Source organism: Zerene cesonia, chromosome 17 (assembly GCF_012273895.1).
Source record: "Zerene cesonia ecotype Mississippi chromosome 17, Zerene_cesonia_1.1, whole genome shotgun sequence".
In the NCBI taxonomy this organism is placed as follows: Eukaryota; Metazoa; Arthropoda; class Insecta; order Lepidoptera; family Pieridae; genus Zerene; species Zerene cesonia.
The window spans coordinates 6,059,342-6,076,747 of record NC_052118.1 but is presented as its reverse complement, the minus strand read 5'-3'; the positions used below and the strand labels follow the sequence as shown (position 1 = coordinate 6,076,747).

Below are 17,406 nucleotides of genomic sequence, written 5' to 3'. Positions count from 1 at the left end.
ATTAACTAACAACCAGTATATTATTGTTGTCTCTTAAAACCCTAACTCGCTGCCGTTAAACAGAGCGAGCAAGATATACATTAACACCTTCACTTCACAGAAATTGTGAAAGATCACCTGTGCTCACTACTGTAATTCTGCCACCAAGCGGTAGAGCACCTGTCCCTTTCATACAGTTCAAGCTTAAGCTGAATCGAACGAGTGTGAGTAGGAGTAGTTTTATTGGCGCTGAGTATCGAAAAGACGTAACGTTATTTGGTTTTTGATTAAAAAATATACTTAGAGCTCAGTGAATAAAGTCGAGAATGCACGGAGCATTTTATTGAACCGTAGAGAACAGGACGGAAGGCTGTAAATGAATGGAGCGTAGCGGTGGATTTGACGCGTTCGGAAATCGAATTAAGAGCGTTAGAGTGAGAGGTGCATGGAGGTTCGATTTAGTGGAGGTAGTTTTTTGTTATTGTTTGGCGGAGATTTTTTCCGAGGCGTGCTAATGGCAGTAGGCGCGCGAGTGGGCGCGCCGGTACGGCAAGCGCGCTCTTCAGTGTTCTGGCTGAGCTTCAAGCGAGCGCGTGCAACACAAGTGCCCTCCGTGTAGGTGCTTTGTCTATGTTTTGGGGACTGATAAGTTCGTGAACTTTAGTGAGCTTGATTGGTGCATATGCTTGCGTTCGCGGTGGCTCGACAATGTTGATATCGGCGGGCACCGGCCCAACACCTGAGTTCTCTCCAGCCTCCTGCTGCGCGTCCTGGAAGATGGAACCGGCGCCTCCCGCGCCTGCCATCACGCAACCCCTTAATATATCGCCTAATGGTAAGTCATCACTTACGATCTGTTTGATTTTATTGAATAAGTTTTTTTGTCTCTATATTTTGTGAGTGATAGTTTTGAGTCAAATAAGAATGTCAATATGAACATTTTTAAACATATAAATTATATGAACATGAATAAAATCTTGTAAATGCCACCCATGTTAAATTATATTTAATAGATATGTTATAATGATTCTGGTAATTTAAAAGTGTAACATAAAGAAAAATAAAAACACATTTTAATATTGTAAGTGTAAAACATAATTGATTTAATTCTTATTTAGTTCTGACAATTGAAAATATTTTCTTTAGTCCGAATACAAAATTTTCATATTTAAACTCAGTGCTATTTCTATTTAGAATTCTTCAAAATCACTAGGCATAATTTATTAATTTGAGTATAAATTTTTTTTTATTTATAACGTGAGAGTACATTAGAACATGTAGAATATATGCAATATAGAACATGTAGACCCTGACAGTTATTCTAATCGTATTTCAAATGTTTAACATAAGTTTAATTAGTGTATAATTATTGTTATTGGGTACACGTTTTAAACATTCATTATGAGTGCATAAAGTAATGTTGTACCTATGTGCTTATTGTATTTAAAATACAAAAACAAAAATAGTCGTAATTCTGAATAAAAACCAACCAGACACTTGAAGTAAGTCATCACCTATTTTACTTATTACATTGAAGATAAATGACGATGATATGATTATAAATTCGCATATTACAGACACGTAATTTATTCATATATACAACATAATTTATTCTTCCTACAAATAATCACGATATCCAAACAATTGATATCGGAAACCGATGTTAAAAGGCAGTGGTTAATTTATAGGCCTACTTTCAAATAATCTTACTAGCCTTACAGAATTTCATAACACAATGTTAAAGGTTGTCATTTGTTATGTCACAACGCAGCTGGCCCGATGAGTTGGCGAAAAGCGTCGGAACTTATAGGACATTGTCAGCATTGTATTGCCGATCGAACTAATTAATCTTAGATCTGATACTAGATTGTCCGGTAGCATTTCCGGTGAATGTTACTCAATATTCAAACTATTTTATGATATACGGCTGTAATGTTTTGATTGATGACTTTAGCGGTAAATGCTTTTGTCGCTGGCTAGTGTGGATATTTATTTTAATTTAATTTAATATGATAGGGTTCATATTATACATTTCACCTTTAAATAAGTAAGTTTGTTAAGTATTATTAATCGTTTTTATTTACGTTATTTTAGTTTTTAATAAGTTATATGATATAAATATAAAGAAACAACAGATAATTATTATGAAATGATATAATAAGTATATTCCTTAGTTCCTTCTTGATATCAGGAACGATTGCAGGCCTAAAATGCAAACTGTCTTAGTATATAGGTCTGTAGCTTATAATATTATGTATGTATAAGCATAGATCCCTTGCATTAAAAATACTGTACTGTGATATAAGTTGAAGAAATGATTATAATGTCTGTTCATATTTACTAGTAAATAAGTAAAAGTATTATAAAATATTCTTTTATAAACACTCATATAATTTTCATATTTATTTACTACACAACTTTATTAGAATTATAGAAAAAAACGTTTTTTAGTAAAAAATCATGTCTTATTATGTGATTTTATAAAGCAGAATATAATTTTAACACGTTTAATAAAAATTAAAGATGATAAGGGACAGTAATTTATGATGACGATGGTTAATATCAATTTAAACACCCAATGGAGTCTGATCATTCACGCCACTATTTTATGTTATCTTAAATATTAATAAACTACAGATATCAAATCAAGGAGCATACGACTATTAACCCAAAGTCTGTTCACATATCTAAGCGTTAAATCCGTGTCTTAATTTTGACAAATTTGGCAAAAGAACACGTAGCAAATCAATATTTCCACTTTGTCCGTATGGCGCAGAGACAGAAAAACATTAACATTATTAATCGATCCATAAAATTAAATGACAAAGACCAATGGCTAATTACAATTCGCTAATATTATAACATGTTTTTAGTCCCGCCGAGTACTATTAGCACTTATAAAAGTCATTATAAGATATTTAACTTCGCACAAATGGACGCAAACGTTCATGTTGTCATTTATGGTATCTTGTAGCCATCTTTTTATCACATTTTATGACTGCAACGATAAATAATAATAATTTATTCCTATTGTGCTAGAAAAACCCTTATGCGCAACTTTGATATTGTCGTTTATAGACACATAAAATAATATTATTGCAAAAAGTTCAAATCTCTTGTTAAACCCATTCGTTTATGTTATATTTATCCAATTTTAATATTCACTTTATAATTTGATAAATTGTTTGACAATATTTATAACTCGCTAATGATAAGTAGGTATACCTACCTACCTTACATTACATGGCCTGCATAACATTAAGATATTTTTTTTAATACAAGCACTTACATTATTTATTACAAAAAAATAAATGTTGTAAGTGGTAGCTACAAATATTTACATAATAGATAGTGGAAACATAGTCCTAAAAATCTATATACGAATTTTAATTGACTTAAGTCTTAGAAAAATATGCTCAACTTCTTGTATTGCTCTTAGTATAAACGAATAGAGATACGAGATAGACACTCAATGGAAATAAAAGTAAAAAAATAAATGTCAAAACCTAACCTTGTGGGAAAATTTTGTAAAATAAAATTTCAATTTTAGCTCCTTTAAAACCAATTATCTAAAGATCATTTCAAATCCTGATCACAAAATTTCAAATAACTAATTTAAATCTACTAATCGCAATCACATAAATATATAGCGTTAAAATTCTCACATTATAATCAATTGAGTAAGATAATATTGTAGTTAATTTGAAATCAAAGATATAAATACCAATTTTATTAATAGGTATGAAGGTATTCAAAGATAATTTTTTGAAGTATAGATGTACATATATCTCACACACGCAACGAAAGTAAAAAAAAAACACGTGGTTTATTTGAATATTGATGATCTATTATTAGACGATGCGAACACTCGTCTTATCATTTTTTTATGAAATGTGCAAATTTTATGTACAAATATATTCTTTAATCTATTTGGTCTAGTTCCATAATGACTTTAAATAGCAACCTGTGTGTAACCTGTTGTGTTGATTCGAATGATTTAGTTCATTTATTTTATTTATTTTAATACTAGCTTAAATACAGTGGTTTCAGTGTGATCGCAAGTACAAACAGACGAACAGAAAAGCGTATTAAAAAACCACAATGAACGGGCACGGTGATGACAGTTTTAAAAAATACATTTTTACACTTTTTTTACACGAAACTGGTATAAATAGCTCAAAAATTTTATACTGATACAATTTTACGAAGATGATAGAAATATTTAGGATTGTACACAAACAATATGAAAAGTTTAAACCTATATATTGTTATGCAATGTTAAATATACATGTGTAATAGGACACTTTAAGACTGCCTATTATATTAGTTCTAAATATAATGTTTTTTTTAAAGCTTAGTTGTAAAATACGACACTAGAAATAAAGTCAGGATTGAATAAAACAAGTAATTAAGTGATTTCGTTATAAAACTAATTTATCTTTACATCTATCTTTACCTATTTATCGTTTTTTTTGTTAATTAACACAATTTAATATCTATATTGATTTGATGTAAATTTATTTTTATGTTGTTTATTTAAGTTTCTGCTAGTTTGATGGATTTTTAAAAGGTTTTAGTATGTATTTTAATCATTAATATGTAATTTTTATTCTTAATTTATTACTTAATGTTTGTGAGTAAAATTACATAGAATTTGATATTCTATCTCAATAATTTTGGAGTAATTAAAAATAAGGCATATCGAGGAACAATTTAAAAAAATTATTGCTAAAAGGATAAAGCACCTTTATCATTCGCGCGATAGCGTAACAAAAATATGCCCTTTAAAATTAAGGCTGAAAAAAGGAATAAAATCTTCATTACAGATTAATCAAAAACACCTGCCACTTAATTTTGTAAAATGTTTGGTCGGGCGTTTATTTTTCCTGATTTCTTTTCGTATTAAAAACAGATTAATAGAAGTAAATCCAATTTTACAAATCAATTCACATGACTTCCTTTTAAAGAGTAAGTAGGTATGTATTTTTCTATAGTGGGAATATAGAAAAATACATACCTACTTACTCTTTAAATGATGCTGATGATTTCTCTTTGAATTCAGGATGGTCTTGAGTCTTTTGGTCCAATCCTTTAAAAGCATCTTCATATTTTTTATGGAGTCCGAAGAATTCCCATGTCTGCCTCTTTGTCAGTGATATAAAAAGGAAAATTTATTAAGAAATTGTTGCATGTTAATGGTTTTGCGAAATGCTAGAAGTGGCTTTATCCATTTTTGAATCGTTTGCAAAGCTTAAGTAAAAAGTAAATGAGCGATGAGAAAATCATTATAATCACTACCTACAAAGTATAAAGCAAAGTCGCTTCCCGCGTCTGTTTTTGTGCTTGTATGCTTAGATTTTTAAAACTACCCAACGGATTTAAGAGTTGTTTTTAATAGATAGAGTGATTTGAGAGGAAGGTTTATATCTATAATAACATCTATTAAACTAATCCGAATATAACGCGTTCAAAGCAGCGGGCAATAGCTAGTGCTATATATTTTTTTGTATTATGATAGCAGAGCATGTTGAAAACAACGATTTTTTATAACATGATTGTAAAATGTGATACGAGAAATAAAATAAAGTTGTGATAAAATTTTTACTAAAATTATTTGGTTATAACATTTTCCTTTATATCTTTTTTTACCTTTTTATAGTTTTTTTGTTGATTAACACAATTAGGTATCTTCGTTGGCTTGATGTTAATTTATCTTGATTTTTGTTAGTTTGTCTGTTTAATAATTTCTGGTTGATTGTCAGGGTATTTGAATGAATAATTGCTTATTTAATTTAACACTAGCTGTGACCCGCGGTTGAAACCGCGTAAGTCCGTATCCCGTAGGAATATCGGTATAAAAAGTGCCTATGTGTTATTTCAGTTGTCCAGCTATCTACGAAGCAAAATAGTATTATTATTCACCAATAGATGTCAGGAAAAAAACACGAACATGACATTTTCTAAAAAAAAGATTTTAGATTCCTAGCTAGATCGATTTATCGACCGAAACCCCCTGTATACTAAATTTCATGAAAATCGTTGGAGCCGATTCCGAGATTCCAATTATATATATATATATATATATATACAAGAATTGCTCGTTTAAAGGTATATATATTAGATACCTCCATCAATTTGATTGAATTATATTAATTAGACTAGCAGCTATTCTTAGTGCTTTCATCCGCGTAAGTCCGTATCCCGTAGGAATATCGGGATAAAAAGTTGCCTATATGTTGTTGCAGTTATCTAGCTGTCTACGTACCAAATTTTATTAAAATCGGTTGAGTAGTTTTTGCATGAAAGAGTAACAAACACATCCTCACAAACTTTCGCATTTATAACATTAGTAGGAATAGGATTATGAAAGAAAACTTTAAATTATATTCGAACTGCCAGCTGTTACAATAACAATTTTGTTTTGTTATAAACAGATATACAAATCAAGTATAGCGCAAGTAAAAAATCCAATGAAATAAAAATGTATTCAAAGCATTACTACTATAATTATGCTATCGGGTATTTAGTAACCAATCGCTATGGCGCTGGGTAAAAGATATTTGAACAATTTTGTTAAAAAGAGTGGATTAAGTTTCATTAGTGTAAGTCTTTAGTTCTAATCGTATTTGATTATGTTTCTAGACTCTGTATCTATCTAGATCTCTGTTATATATAGAGTATTTGATTATCATTTTCTTCCCCGGAGCTAGGGCAAAATGAAATTTATATAACTTACATCATTAGTGAGTACGAACATTACACGTGTAGCGGCTTATAAAAAATAATGTGATGTGCATTTGCGAGACGATATTATCAGGTCACCATGTTGCCGTGTTAATAGAAGCAGACTTTAGCCTTCCGTGTAATTGCAGATACTGTGATGAAATTGTTCTAGGTCGACCAGAATTTACACTGGTATATCATTACAATTAAAAAATGTACAATACACCTAGTTATTATGAATTGCTTTAGAAGGAAGTGATTAGTAAAGATGTAAGGATTTTAGTTTTATATGGGAAAACTCTGTTGGGGGAAGGTTAAATTGTACAGGTTTTCTGTGTTTCTATGTGATGGTGGGATCAATGATATTTAAACAATTTATATCGATAAATCATAAAAAATTCCGCTTAGCAAGAGTTTTTATTTGGTTAATTTTAGTTGAGAAAAAGCAAGTAAGCTCGATAAAATGATAGTATGTAGGTGATAGATATTTCGATTTTCCTGTAAAAACAACAATAAGAGAACATAGGTAACGTTCATATTGTAGTTTATGTAGGAACATCTATGGTTTTGATAGTTTTAGACTGAGAGCTAATCTAAAATAAAAATAATGACAATGCTACTTACCAAATTTCTAAATCTACTTAATACTTTCAAAAAGTACTGAAATATTGTTTTTATTTATAACCAACATAACGTTTTGAAGCAAAAAAAGCGCACGGACGGTAAGTTCGATGACAGAATATTCTGTTAATAATAAATCCAGTTATCCATCTTGCTGTTATTAGCGATAAAAACAACGAGAGAACAAATTAACTTTTTACAAGCCATTCGTTTTTTATTTTAAATTTATTTTACGAAACGTTCTCTTTACCTTACCTGATTTATAGAAATCCGTTTGATCAAGTGAAATACTGTATGTAATTACCATTTAAATGGTGATCACGCATAATTATCAGGTGGGCTTGAAAGCAGCCGCGGCCTAATGAGTAGACAAATGCAACTGTATTTAAGGGGTATAAAGCTGGCTGATATTAAAGTGAGCTGGTACACTTGAGCATACTAAAGCATGTGTACTAACTAGATATTTTCTTACCGTGGCTACCGAGTCCAATTAAGAGTTGGCTCTGTTTATGTCACCACCGCTCAGACTTGGTTATAAAATATCATACAAGCTGCGAGTTTTAGCTTGCATGAATGTTGTTTGATTTTTAATATATAAAAACATACCTCTATATTCATTATACACATATTTTTAATAAGGATGGAAAAGCTTTTCGATTACATGTATTGTGCAAGTATTTTTTTATGATGTAGAAAAATATATAATACATTTATTAAAATTAATCACACAGTATTTAACAGCATTTATACCAACACAAATAAAAGTTTAAAATTTAGCTTGCAATTGCGTATCTTTTTTTCTCTTTTCATCTCTCTTCCAAAACGTTACAAAATATCTATCGCTCTTTATTCATGTACTATAATATTTTTTCATGCAACTTGCAAGAAATATATAATACAGAACCAGTATACCTGTCTTTTTATACAAACTTTCCTTTTACATGAAAAGCACAATGTTTTGTAATCAAATAATGAAACACACTGATTTCAGTCTTCTGTATATATATATAGGTAACTATGAAGTATTTAATCTTTAAGAAATATACAGTGAAATCATTATTGTTTCATGATAAATGGAATATGTGCTTACGTGGAGGATAAATTTTGATTTATTAAATACAAATGTAACCATAAAGGAAAATTCTAAATAATACAATTTATATAAAAAAATACCTTGTATATGTCACGAATACGCTTCTGTAGTGCTTGTTATTCTCATTAAAAGTTAATCACCAAAGTTTAAAGTTTAACAAAACATTGAAATGTGACATTTATAAACAATTTAAATTAATAGTAAATGCCCACTGAAAAAATGCACACCTTTACCTACAACATGGCTGTTTATTGTATCAATTGGTATATCAAAATAGCAGCACGTGAAATTGATAATGATCTGGTTAACTTATAAATTAGAGGTTATATCAGAAATAGACCAGTTTCATTCTACAGTATTGAGAGGAAAGTGTGGTCTCGAAGTCCATTTAAATATATAAACGTAGCGGTTCCAAGCATTCAACATATCGTTTAATAAAACGTTGGAATAATTGGAAGGCGATGTAAAAACGATGTCCTTAGTAATAGCAAATACGATTTCCATATGGAAAGCAAACGAGCGACTGTGGTAGGCAAGACCATTGATTTATATTTTAAAAGCTCACTTCCGTTGCTGAATGTGCTCTTAACTGACTATTAAATCAGTCGATCTCATTGTAAATGCGAACTTTTGCCTCGACATTCCAACAGTTGATATTTAAAAGAACTGAAACTTTAAGAATAGAAAGGACAAGTTTGTAGATTTTTTCCTCTTTGTTATGTAATTGCTTAAGAATTATTTTATGCAAAATCATGAGGCAATTAAATTTTTAGCTCTTATCATTTTAGGATTTTAGGTTGAATGAAAATATTCATTACTTTGCTATAAAATAAGTGTTAATACCAATATTAATTTTAATGAAGACCTTTGTGATGTATCTATCTACATATAACGTTTGGTCTGCGAATGTTCATGGTTGTTGGTGAGTGCTTACCATCATGCGAACCACCAGCTCCGTTGCCCGCTATGACATTAAAAAAAGATGTTTTCCAACAATGTGGATGGCATTAGAGACCAGGATCTGATCTATATATTATGCAGATACGTATGTGTATACAATTATATTCTTATAGGATAATATTCTTAGTTATGCAAAAACATAAAATCTAAATGTGGTTCAAAATTAAACATTTCTGAACGTAATTAGAGAAGTTAAGTAATATAGTCTAAATAAAATAAAAACATTGTATGGTGCTGTACAAAATGTGTTAGCATAAAGAGCAAAGGTGTGGTATGCAACAAAAGGAGTTATGAAACAAAAAACAAACACGTTTCAGAGAAATGATAGGATTGCCAGGAATCAAGGCATCATTGTATAAAAAATCATATAGGACAAGTCAAGTTTTCAATCCGAAATTTGAACCTGCGGGATTTTATGTCTATATTACTAGTTACTACTTTTTGGATACTAAATCCATTGGTGATAAACAGCAACATAATTTTAGTTGGAAGCGAATATTGTTGAATACAGTGCAATTTCGATGTATAACAATTAAATATCAAATAATATGAAAAGTGTGAGTCGAACTCACAATGAATTAAAGAGATACTGTAAAAAAAATTGGTCACCCATCTTATTTACGACCGTGTCAGTCATTGCTTAGCCTAGATTCTTTATTGTTTTTTTGTCATCGCGGCAACAGGAATACAATAGCATAATTGAAAACTGTCTAACTATCATGATATACAGCCTGGTAGTATACGGATGTACACAGCCAAAAAACAGACGGACAGCGAAGTATTAGTAATAGGGTCCCATTTGACCTTTAGGTACGCAAGCTATTGATAAAAATAAATGATTATTGTTAACGAATCTTTTTAAAATAAATTATTGAGCCAACTAGATAAACTGTATAAAACAAATCAAAGAAGTTATTATGGTTTTTAAAATAAAGTTATTATTTATTATTTAAATACATAATATGACGGTTGATTATATCAATTAAAAGCGCCATAAGGACTCCATTATACCCTATATTCCAATCAGAGCTATATAACCAATTATCCAGATCTAGAAACGTAGGCACAATAGTAAAAATGTAGCTCGCTAGAAGATTGAAATATTAAAACATAAAGGTATCTAATAAAATGAATGTATTGCTTTTGTCTTAACTAAACCCACACTAATTATGCTAATTAGTGCTTTATATATTATTGTGTAACTTCTAGGGAGTTAAAAAAACTGAAATTATTATAAATTCAAATAATTTCACAGTCAATTTAATACAAACTATACGGTTCTTGATACTCATGCAATTTTCACGAAATCTGTGTTTATTTCTGCTCATATCCATAATACTTATGAATTTTTTGCAATGATTCCGCGTAAGCGTTCTAAAATGCACTTTACATGCATAAAGGGGGCATTATGCGAACATACTTTCGATCTCATATTGAAATTTACACTCAAGGTGGTAATTTTCCGCCACATGACGACATTAATAGCGGCAATACTGTGGTAAAACAATATTTTTAACAAAACACTATTTTGCATTCGGACAAACCGTTGTTTATTCCCCTTTATATTAGTTCGCATTGACATTTTGCGCAGGTGAAGCAACTAGAGTACAGAAATGAATGCTACCCTTAACTCCTTAAACAATTACACAACAAAAAGTGGTAAATGATAATTAAATTAACAATTTATCATTTTCTTTACAACGACACGCTTTTTACAAATTAAACACATGAATTTTAAATTTACATCTATAAATATTTTCCAATGAGCTGACTGGCGCACAATTAAGGACACAATTGCTCGTATCAGAGAATCGAAATTATAAACCGGTTTGTTTTTTCATAATTAATTGAAAACGCACGCTTGTCTTTGATCAATTCATAGACGATAAGGTATGTTAAATTTGCATTAGTCGTTCATTAAATAAGTAACGCGTGTAGTTAACGTAATACATAAATAATAATGAAGTCGTAAAAAGTTAAAAGCCATGGGTCAATAAATAAGAGAGAGGACCGAGCGCCAGAGTCAACGCCAGTCAATACATTCTAATCAGTGATTTATTGGCCCTAATCCTCAGCTCAGCACAAATAAGCTATCTTGTCGACTTAATGTTATATCAGCTCAGGCGTGAAACTCCCGCGCACCACTAAGTGGTCCTTCCAGTTTCCACTCGAAATATTTTAATAAGGCCTCACTGCTCACGCACCCAAATAAAAACATACACGCACTCACTGACACGAACGATCTCTTAAACTTCGTCTCCTTACAGCTTACTTTATTTATAATAGTAGCGACACTAAGACTCTACATTTTTGCTCTAAACGGTGTTAATTTATTGACCGTGGGCAGATAATATCACTTTTTTCTCCATTATTAAAGCGATTACACCAGAAATTATACGTCGAAGTCCAGTCCTAAGTGCTTGATCGAACTAAAAACAGGCCATAATAGGTCTTAAGTATTCACACTAAAAATCTTTTTCGTTCACACAAAAAAGTATCACTCAGTTATACCCTTCTTGACGAAATCGCCTTATGGGCTCGCTAATAAAAAGTGTTAAGTTATGAACAAGTTATGCCACTTGCATTAATTTCGATGCTTAACCTGATAAACAAATTATGGTATATTAAGTTAATAGCTTAATTTATAATTGAAAGTATTACGATGTGTTCATAAGACAGCTTTGTTACGATGCCTCTTAGCATATCTGGTTGCAATAAAGAACAAATTGTTTGAATGGAAATAATTACCGAGAATCGAAACAATCATAATATACATGAATTAAGTACCGAGTTTAGTTCTATTTCATTTCACTTTTATTTTATGAAATGTAATAACGGTTTTCTTATATTTTAATAAAGTCCTGCCAAGCTTAAGGTTTAACCTTTCACATTTTTGACATGTTATGAATATTTCAGATTAAGTGCTGAGACACTGATAAACTACTATTTAATCAGATTACTCAATATTATTCAAAGAAAGAAATAATAAGTACATACATACGCAAAATAAAATAACAGACAATTTTCAATATCGAATATTGGAAAGCTTCTCCTACTTCATTGTATTGTATAAGAAATATAGCTGTTGATATAATATCGCTTATTCATTAATATTTATTTATATAAAAAAGTAAAAACCTACGTAGAATATGTCAATCATTAAAAAAAACAAACTCGTGAATTGATATGATATATACATACATAAAATAAATTAAAGATAAAATGTTTCACACAACTCCAACAGACTTTTTTGTAAGTGATGCATAAATAGATATCTATAAAATTAAAGAAGAACATTCTAAATATAAATTTAATTAAAAAATTCACACATATAGATAAGAATACTGAATTAATATTAAAACACCAGTTGCGGTCCTCCCGGGACGACTTTTCTTGTAATTATCATCCTAATTAATGCGTAGACAAATCTAACAAAAAAAAACAAATCAAACCAGTCGTCTTGAGCTACAAGTGATGAAACTAACACGACTTACATCACAATAAACAATTTTGAATTTGACTTTCTCTGAGATATAGCTAGATGTATAAAATATGATATAACATATTCCTTTATATCTATCATCCACAGAATCTAAGTAAGGAAAGTAATCTTAAAATTAAGCTATACCATAGAATTGTCTGTAGCATTTGTGTTTTTGTAGTTCCAGTGTCGCCATCGTCATCAGGAGGTGGATCTGGCACGTCGCTGTACCCTGGGGCGGCGTCTCACCCCCTCTCCTCACTGTTGTCCCAGCAGAGGTTGTTGGAGCTATCACGCTTCGGGCTCAGGCACTATGACATCGCACACCATGTGCTGTCTCAGCAAGGTGCTGTTACCAAGCTTCTTGGTGAGCTTTTTTTTTGTGTTTTCATCCGCTATGTGCACTTAATGATTTATTTAAATTTGCAAGTCACATCACAGAAAAGAAACATTAATATGATAGGCCAGAGACGTAAACTTTATAGTATAAATTATAATTTAATTAAAATACAATCATCTCACACCTCGCATACATTATTTTTTCACATTTTTAGGATATCATTTTTAGTTTTCAAATATTCCTATGATTAATATTGGGAAAATTTACACCCATTATCAAATTCCTAATATTTTGGCTTTCTGTAAATATTTGCAAGTAAAGTCGGGCTAAATTTACGTTATAGTAATATATATTTACATGTTATGAAAGGAAGTTAAAAGAATTTTCTTAATAGACTTAGAATGAGTTATGTTCTGCAATAGAGTCAAATGTGTAAGAGATTTTATAATAACCGTGATTGTCTTCCACGGATATTTGTATTCGGTTTCTATATCATTACATTGCTATACCAGTGTATTTGCCAGTAGCACTCAAAGCAGTAAAATTCATAAACAAATGTCGTAAAAAGTATGTTAAATCACATTAATTGTAAGCATGCAGCAGAAAGCTGTTAAACGCTCGAAGCCAGATAATAATTGATAAAGCGAAGTTCTGCCTACTGGGTATCGTATCCACTGCAATTAACGCACTTGATATTTATAGCGATCTTCGGCACTGTATTGATTTATACAACTGATATTTAGCAAGCCTCGTAGTCCACCATAACTCGCAAGTAAGTTATTTGCGATAATTACTTAACCCTTGCCTAGAATGATCAATATGGTGTAATAGACCGATGCCATAATGAGCTAGGGTTTCCCGCGTTGTCAATTTATTTGCTTATTGGATTTTAATCAAAACCTTCGATTTGGATCTTGGTATATAATATGATCGGTCAAAACAAAAATAAATTACAAATATTCATCGATTAGTATAAATATTTTGGACTAAACAAGACCAGATAAAGACCTGTTATTAAGAAAACTGCATTCAGATCAGAGATACGCGTGTTAAATGACTATCGGTGATTTGTCGAAAGCGACTCAGTTCAGGACTGTGTTTAGTTGTGTCCTAATGATAGGTCTGCGGCAAAAATCTCAATTGAAATAAATCAACGATAAGCAATCGGCTGTTGCCGACGAGAGCTGCTATTGACGAAAGCTTAGATCCTAATCGATTCATAAAACTTGCATAGTGTTAATTATAAGTTTTATAAGCCACCGCGCTGCGGACATATGCCGAGGACCGCCGCGAGCGCATACGATTCTAATCTGCATTCGATATCAGAACTATATCAATCTTTCAGATATTATAAATTATTAGCTGCAATTCGTTTCCTTTATAATTAATGTAAACGTCAATTTTCATATTGCGCTTGATACATTCTCAGATGCCGGTAAGTCATTCGCCTAATCTTTTAGCAATATCGACATGATTCAAGGAAGCAGAACGCAATTAAAAACCTTCTATTCGTTGCATTATTCCTTACGTGACATTGCAACGGACACCAGATTGATGGTGTAACTTTAATTTTACTAGTACTTAGTTATTACACTGGTATACTATAGAATTAAAACACATGCTCACTTTGTGTTTGCGCAAGAGTCGTGAAAGGACGATTTCAAACGCATTGGCGCGTACGATATTATACACTTATAAATTATAATCAAGTGCACTGAGCGGTATCTTTCAAATTTAATAAATATGTGAGTATCATTGAAAGATAACATGTTATTCGTATAAATCGACACAAAAGTTTGAGTCTTAAGTAAGAAAGAATATTATCAAGTGTTTCTTTAATTCATGATAATTACAAGCATATAAAATAGTTTCTTTTTATATGCAACATTAAAGTAAGATTCAAAATGCTAGGAAATAAAGGGTATATTGTTAATCTTTGATTTTTTGTAATAATAAAACCAACAAAGCGTGTGATTACGATGGTTCTTCATAATTCAAAGGCTTCTAATTGTTCCTTGTTACTTGCGACGCTATAAATCAACCGCATTGTATACATTTTGCTTTTAATTTCTGTCAATATAAACAAGCCCGTCACGTTATTACTGTGATAAAATTATATGTAGTCGAGTGTATTGTCAATCAATTTTCGCCCGTGGTAATTTCGTAAAGTCACGTGTCAGTTTCCCACGGAAGCCTAGCTATGATCCGCCCAGGGCCGTCATGTAAAACCACTTATGTATTTAACATAGGAACATAGCTTTAGTTTAAAAGTCATTATCTAGCTCAAATAACTCTCCCACTAAGTGCTTGGAAATGGGCACGCATAAGTAACAATATTGTAATTTCTAATTAAATAGCCATAAGCTATATCACGTAAAAGGGGATATTTATACATGTCTTATTTCAAATATCTTTTACTTACAACACACTGCACAAAACATAATGTATAGCTAAGTGTTGCTTATTTCTGCCATATAAATAATGTTTTTTTATAATAAGTACATAGCAAAATGACTTTATGCATAAACCCGGCTAGTCTCTGTCTCTCTCTGATTCACTGCACAATTGGACCACTTAAAAAAGTATTTATGATTACAAGAACGAAATCACTGTGTGTACAATTTCATAGCAGGCTGGTCATTTTATTCCAATATACTAAAATTTGGAAGAAGTTAATGATACCTACTATAGAAGATAGTCCGCGGGTCGCCGCAGCGCGTAATGAAACCGTATTTAAGCTTTGCTCCTATAATCAAAATTGAATTACCAACGTTGACATTCTTTCTACACAATATATTTTCTTTTTCTGCTCCAATTCCCGGTTAATTTGAATTTTTAATGTTCTCCGTGCCGGAATTTTAAGTTTTGTATTTCGTGGTAATAATGGGTTTGTGAAGCCTTTAGTTTCTTCTAGGATTTTTTAAGTAATCTAATCGAAACGACAGAAAATTATGTTTAAGCTATATTATGTTGTTATAAATGAAAAACCTTTGTATGGAATTTTACAATTTATTAATTTTTGATAACGCGTTTTTTTTTTTTGCCTTAAGCAGTTTCAATCATATTTTGAAGAGAAGTATTAACAGTATCATACAGTAGTTTTACTGAAGAATATAAAAGTAAGTTATATATTTTTGAGATGATTTTTGAAATAGTTGCCGTTAAATCCAATATTCCATTGTATTTTTATTGTTTTCATTCTCAGGTAGGTTAAAATCTGATGAAAGTTTATAAATACATTAACAGTTACGATTACGATTAACTATTTAAAATAAAATAAGATAAATATTACTTAAATATATTTTAAAATTTAAGTCCTCAAACAGAAATGTGTTTACATGCAAGTTTACAAAATTTTTTAAGTTTTTTATCTACATCAGTCCTATTTTACGCTAAACCCAAAAAAATGAAATATCAGAATTATAAAAGAATTTCCGATTACTCAGTTAACTAACCTAAAAACTAAACAATGGATCCTCAAACAATCAGAATTTTCGATGTGAGTAAATCGAAGTGGAATTAAATAATAGCAATATATTTTTTCCAAATTCATTAACAAGCTTCTGAAGGAGCGACCGCTATTTAACATGTAGGACAAAAAAATCCATCAATCACCGAATCAGGCATCGTTAGCACACGCGTTGCATTTAGTTTTATAAACCAGCGCTATCCACACCACTTTGCTGTTAAAGATTTTGATCTATTAACTCGATGACGCAGCACTTCCCGGACGGTTAGCGCCAGCCAATATAAAGACCCACTTTTTAATACAAATTTAATCAACAGAATTCGAACCTTTCTGCGCCGCTTAAAAGATCTTGTTTCTCTTTGTAGACGCACCGTGTAATGACTTTAAGCGCCCATAAATGACTGTTGTATGGAAATTTATTAACTGATGTTTTGGACACGTATTGTACCCATCCTCTTTGCTTGAAATGATTAATTAGTCACTCTTGTTTGTCAAAATACGCAAAAATACTTCAAGATGTTCAATGTAATAAATATATGTTTTATAGCTGCAGTTTACGTTATTGTTTAGATTAATCGTCGTACCTTTAAAATTTAGATGAATATCTTCATAAAATTGTTTAACTGACCGTTACATTATTTGCACCTTAAAAGAGCACCATTACCATTACTATAATCAATGAATTTCTGTAATTGTTAAGTAGTATTACACATAGGAGCGCACTGATGCCTACAACGTTA

At 30.9% G+C, this 17,406-nt stretch overlaps 1 protein-coding gene across 3 annotated transcripts in view; it reads left to right on the top strand.

Annotated features, from left to right (window-relative positions):
* Nucleotides 1-450: 450 nt before the first annotated feature.
* Nucleotides 451-17,406, top strand: part of LOC119833644 (paired box protein Pax-6-like) — a 33,116-nt gene continuing 16,160 nt past the window's right edge. The window contains exons 1-2 of one of the 3 annotated variants that reach the window (XM_038357742.1): nucleotides 451-814; nucleotides 13,039-13,203. In XM_038357742.1, the coding sequence (XP_038213670.1) occupies nucleotides 688-814; nucleotides 13,039-13,203 (292 nt within the window). In that variant the 5' untranslated portion in view covers nucleotides 451-687. Of the gene's footprint in view, nucleotides 815-13,038; nucleotides 13,225-17,406 lie in introns of all 3 variants that reach the window. The other 2 variants (XM_038357741.1, XM_038357745.1) reach the window with 2 other exon arrangements.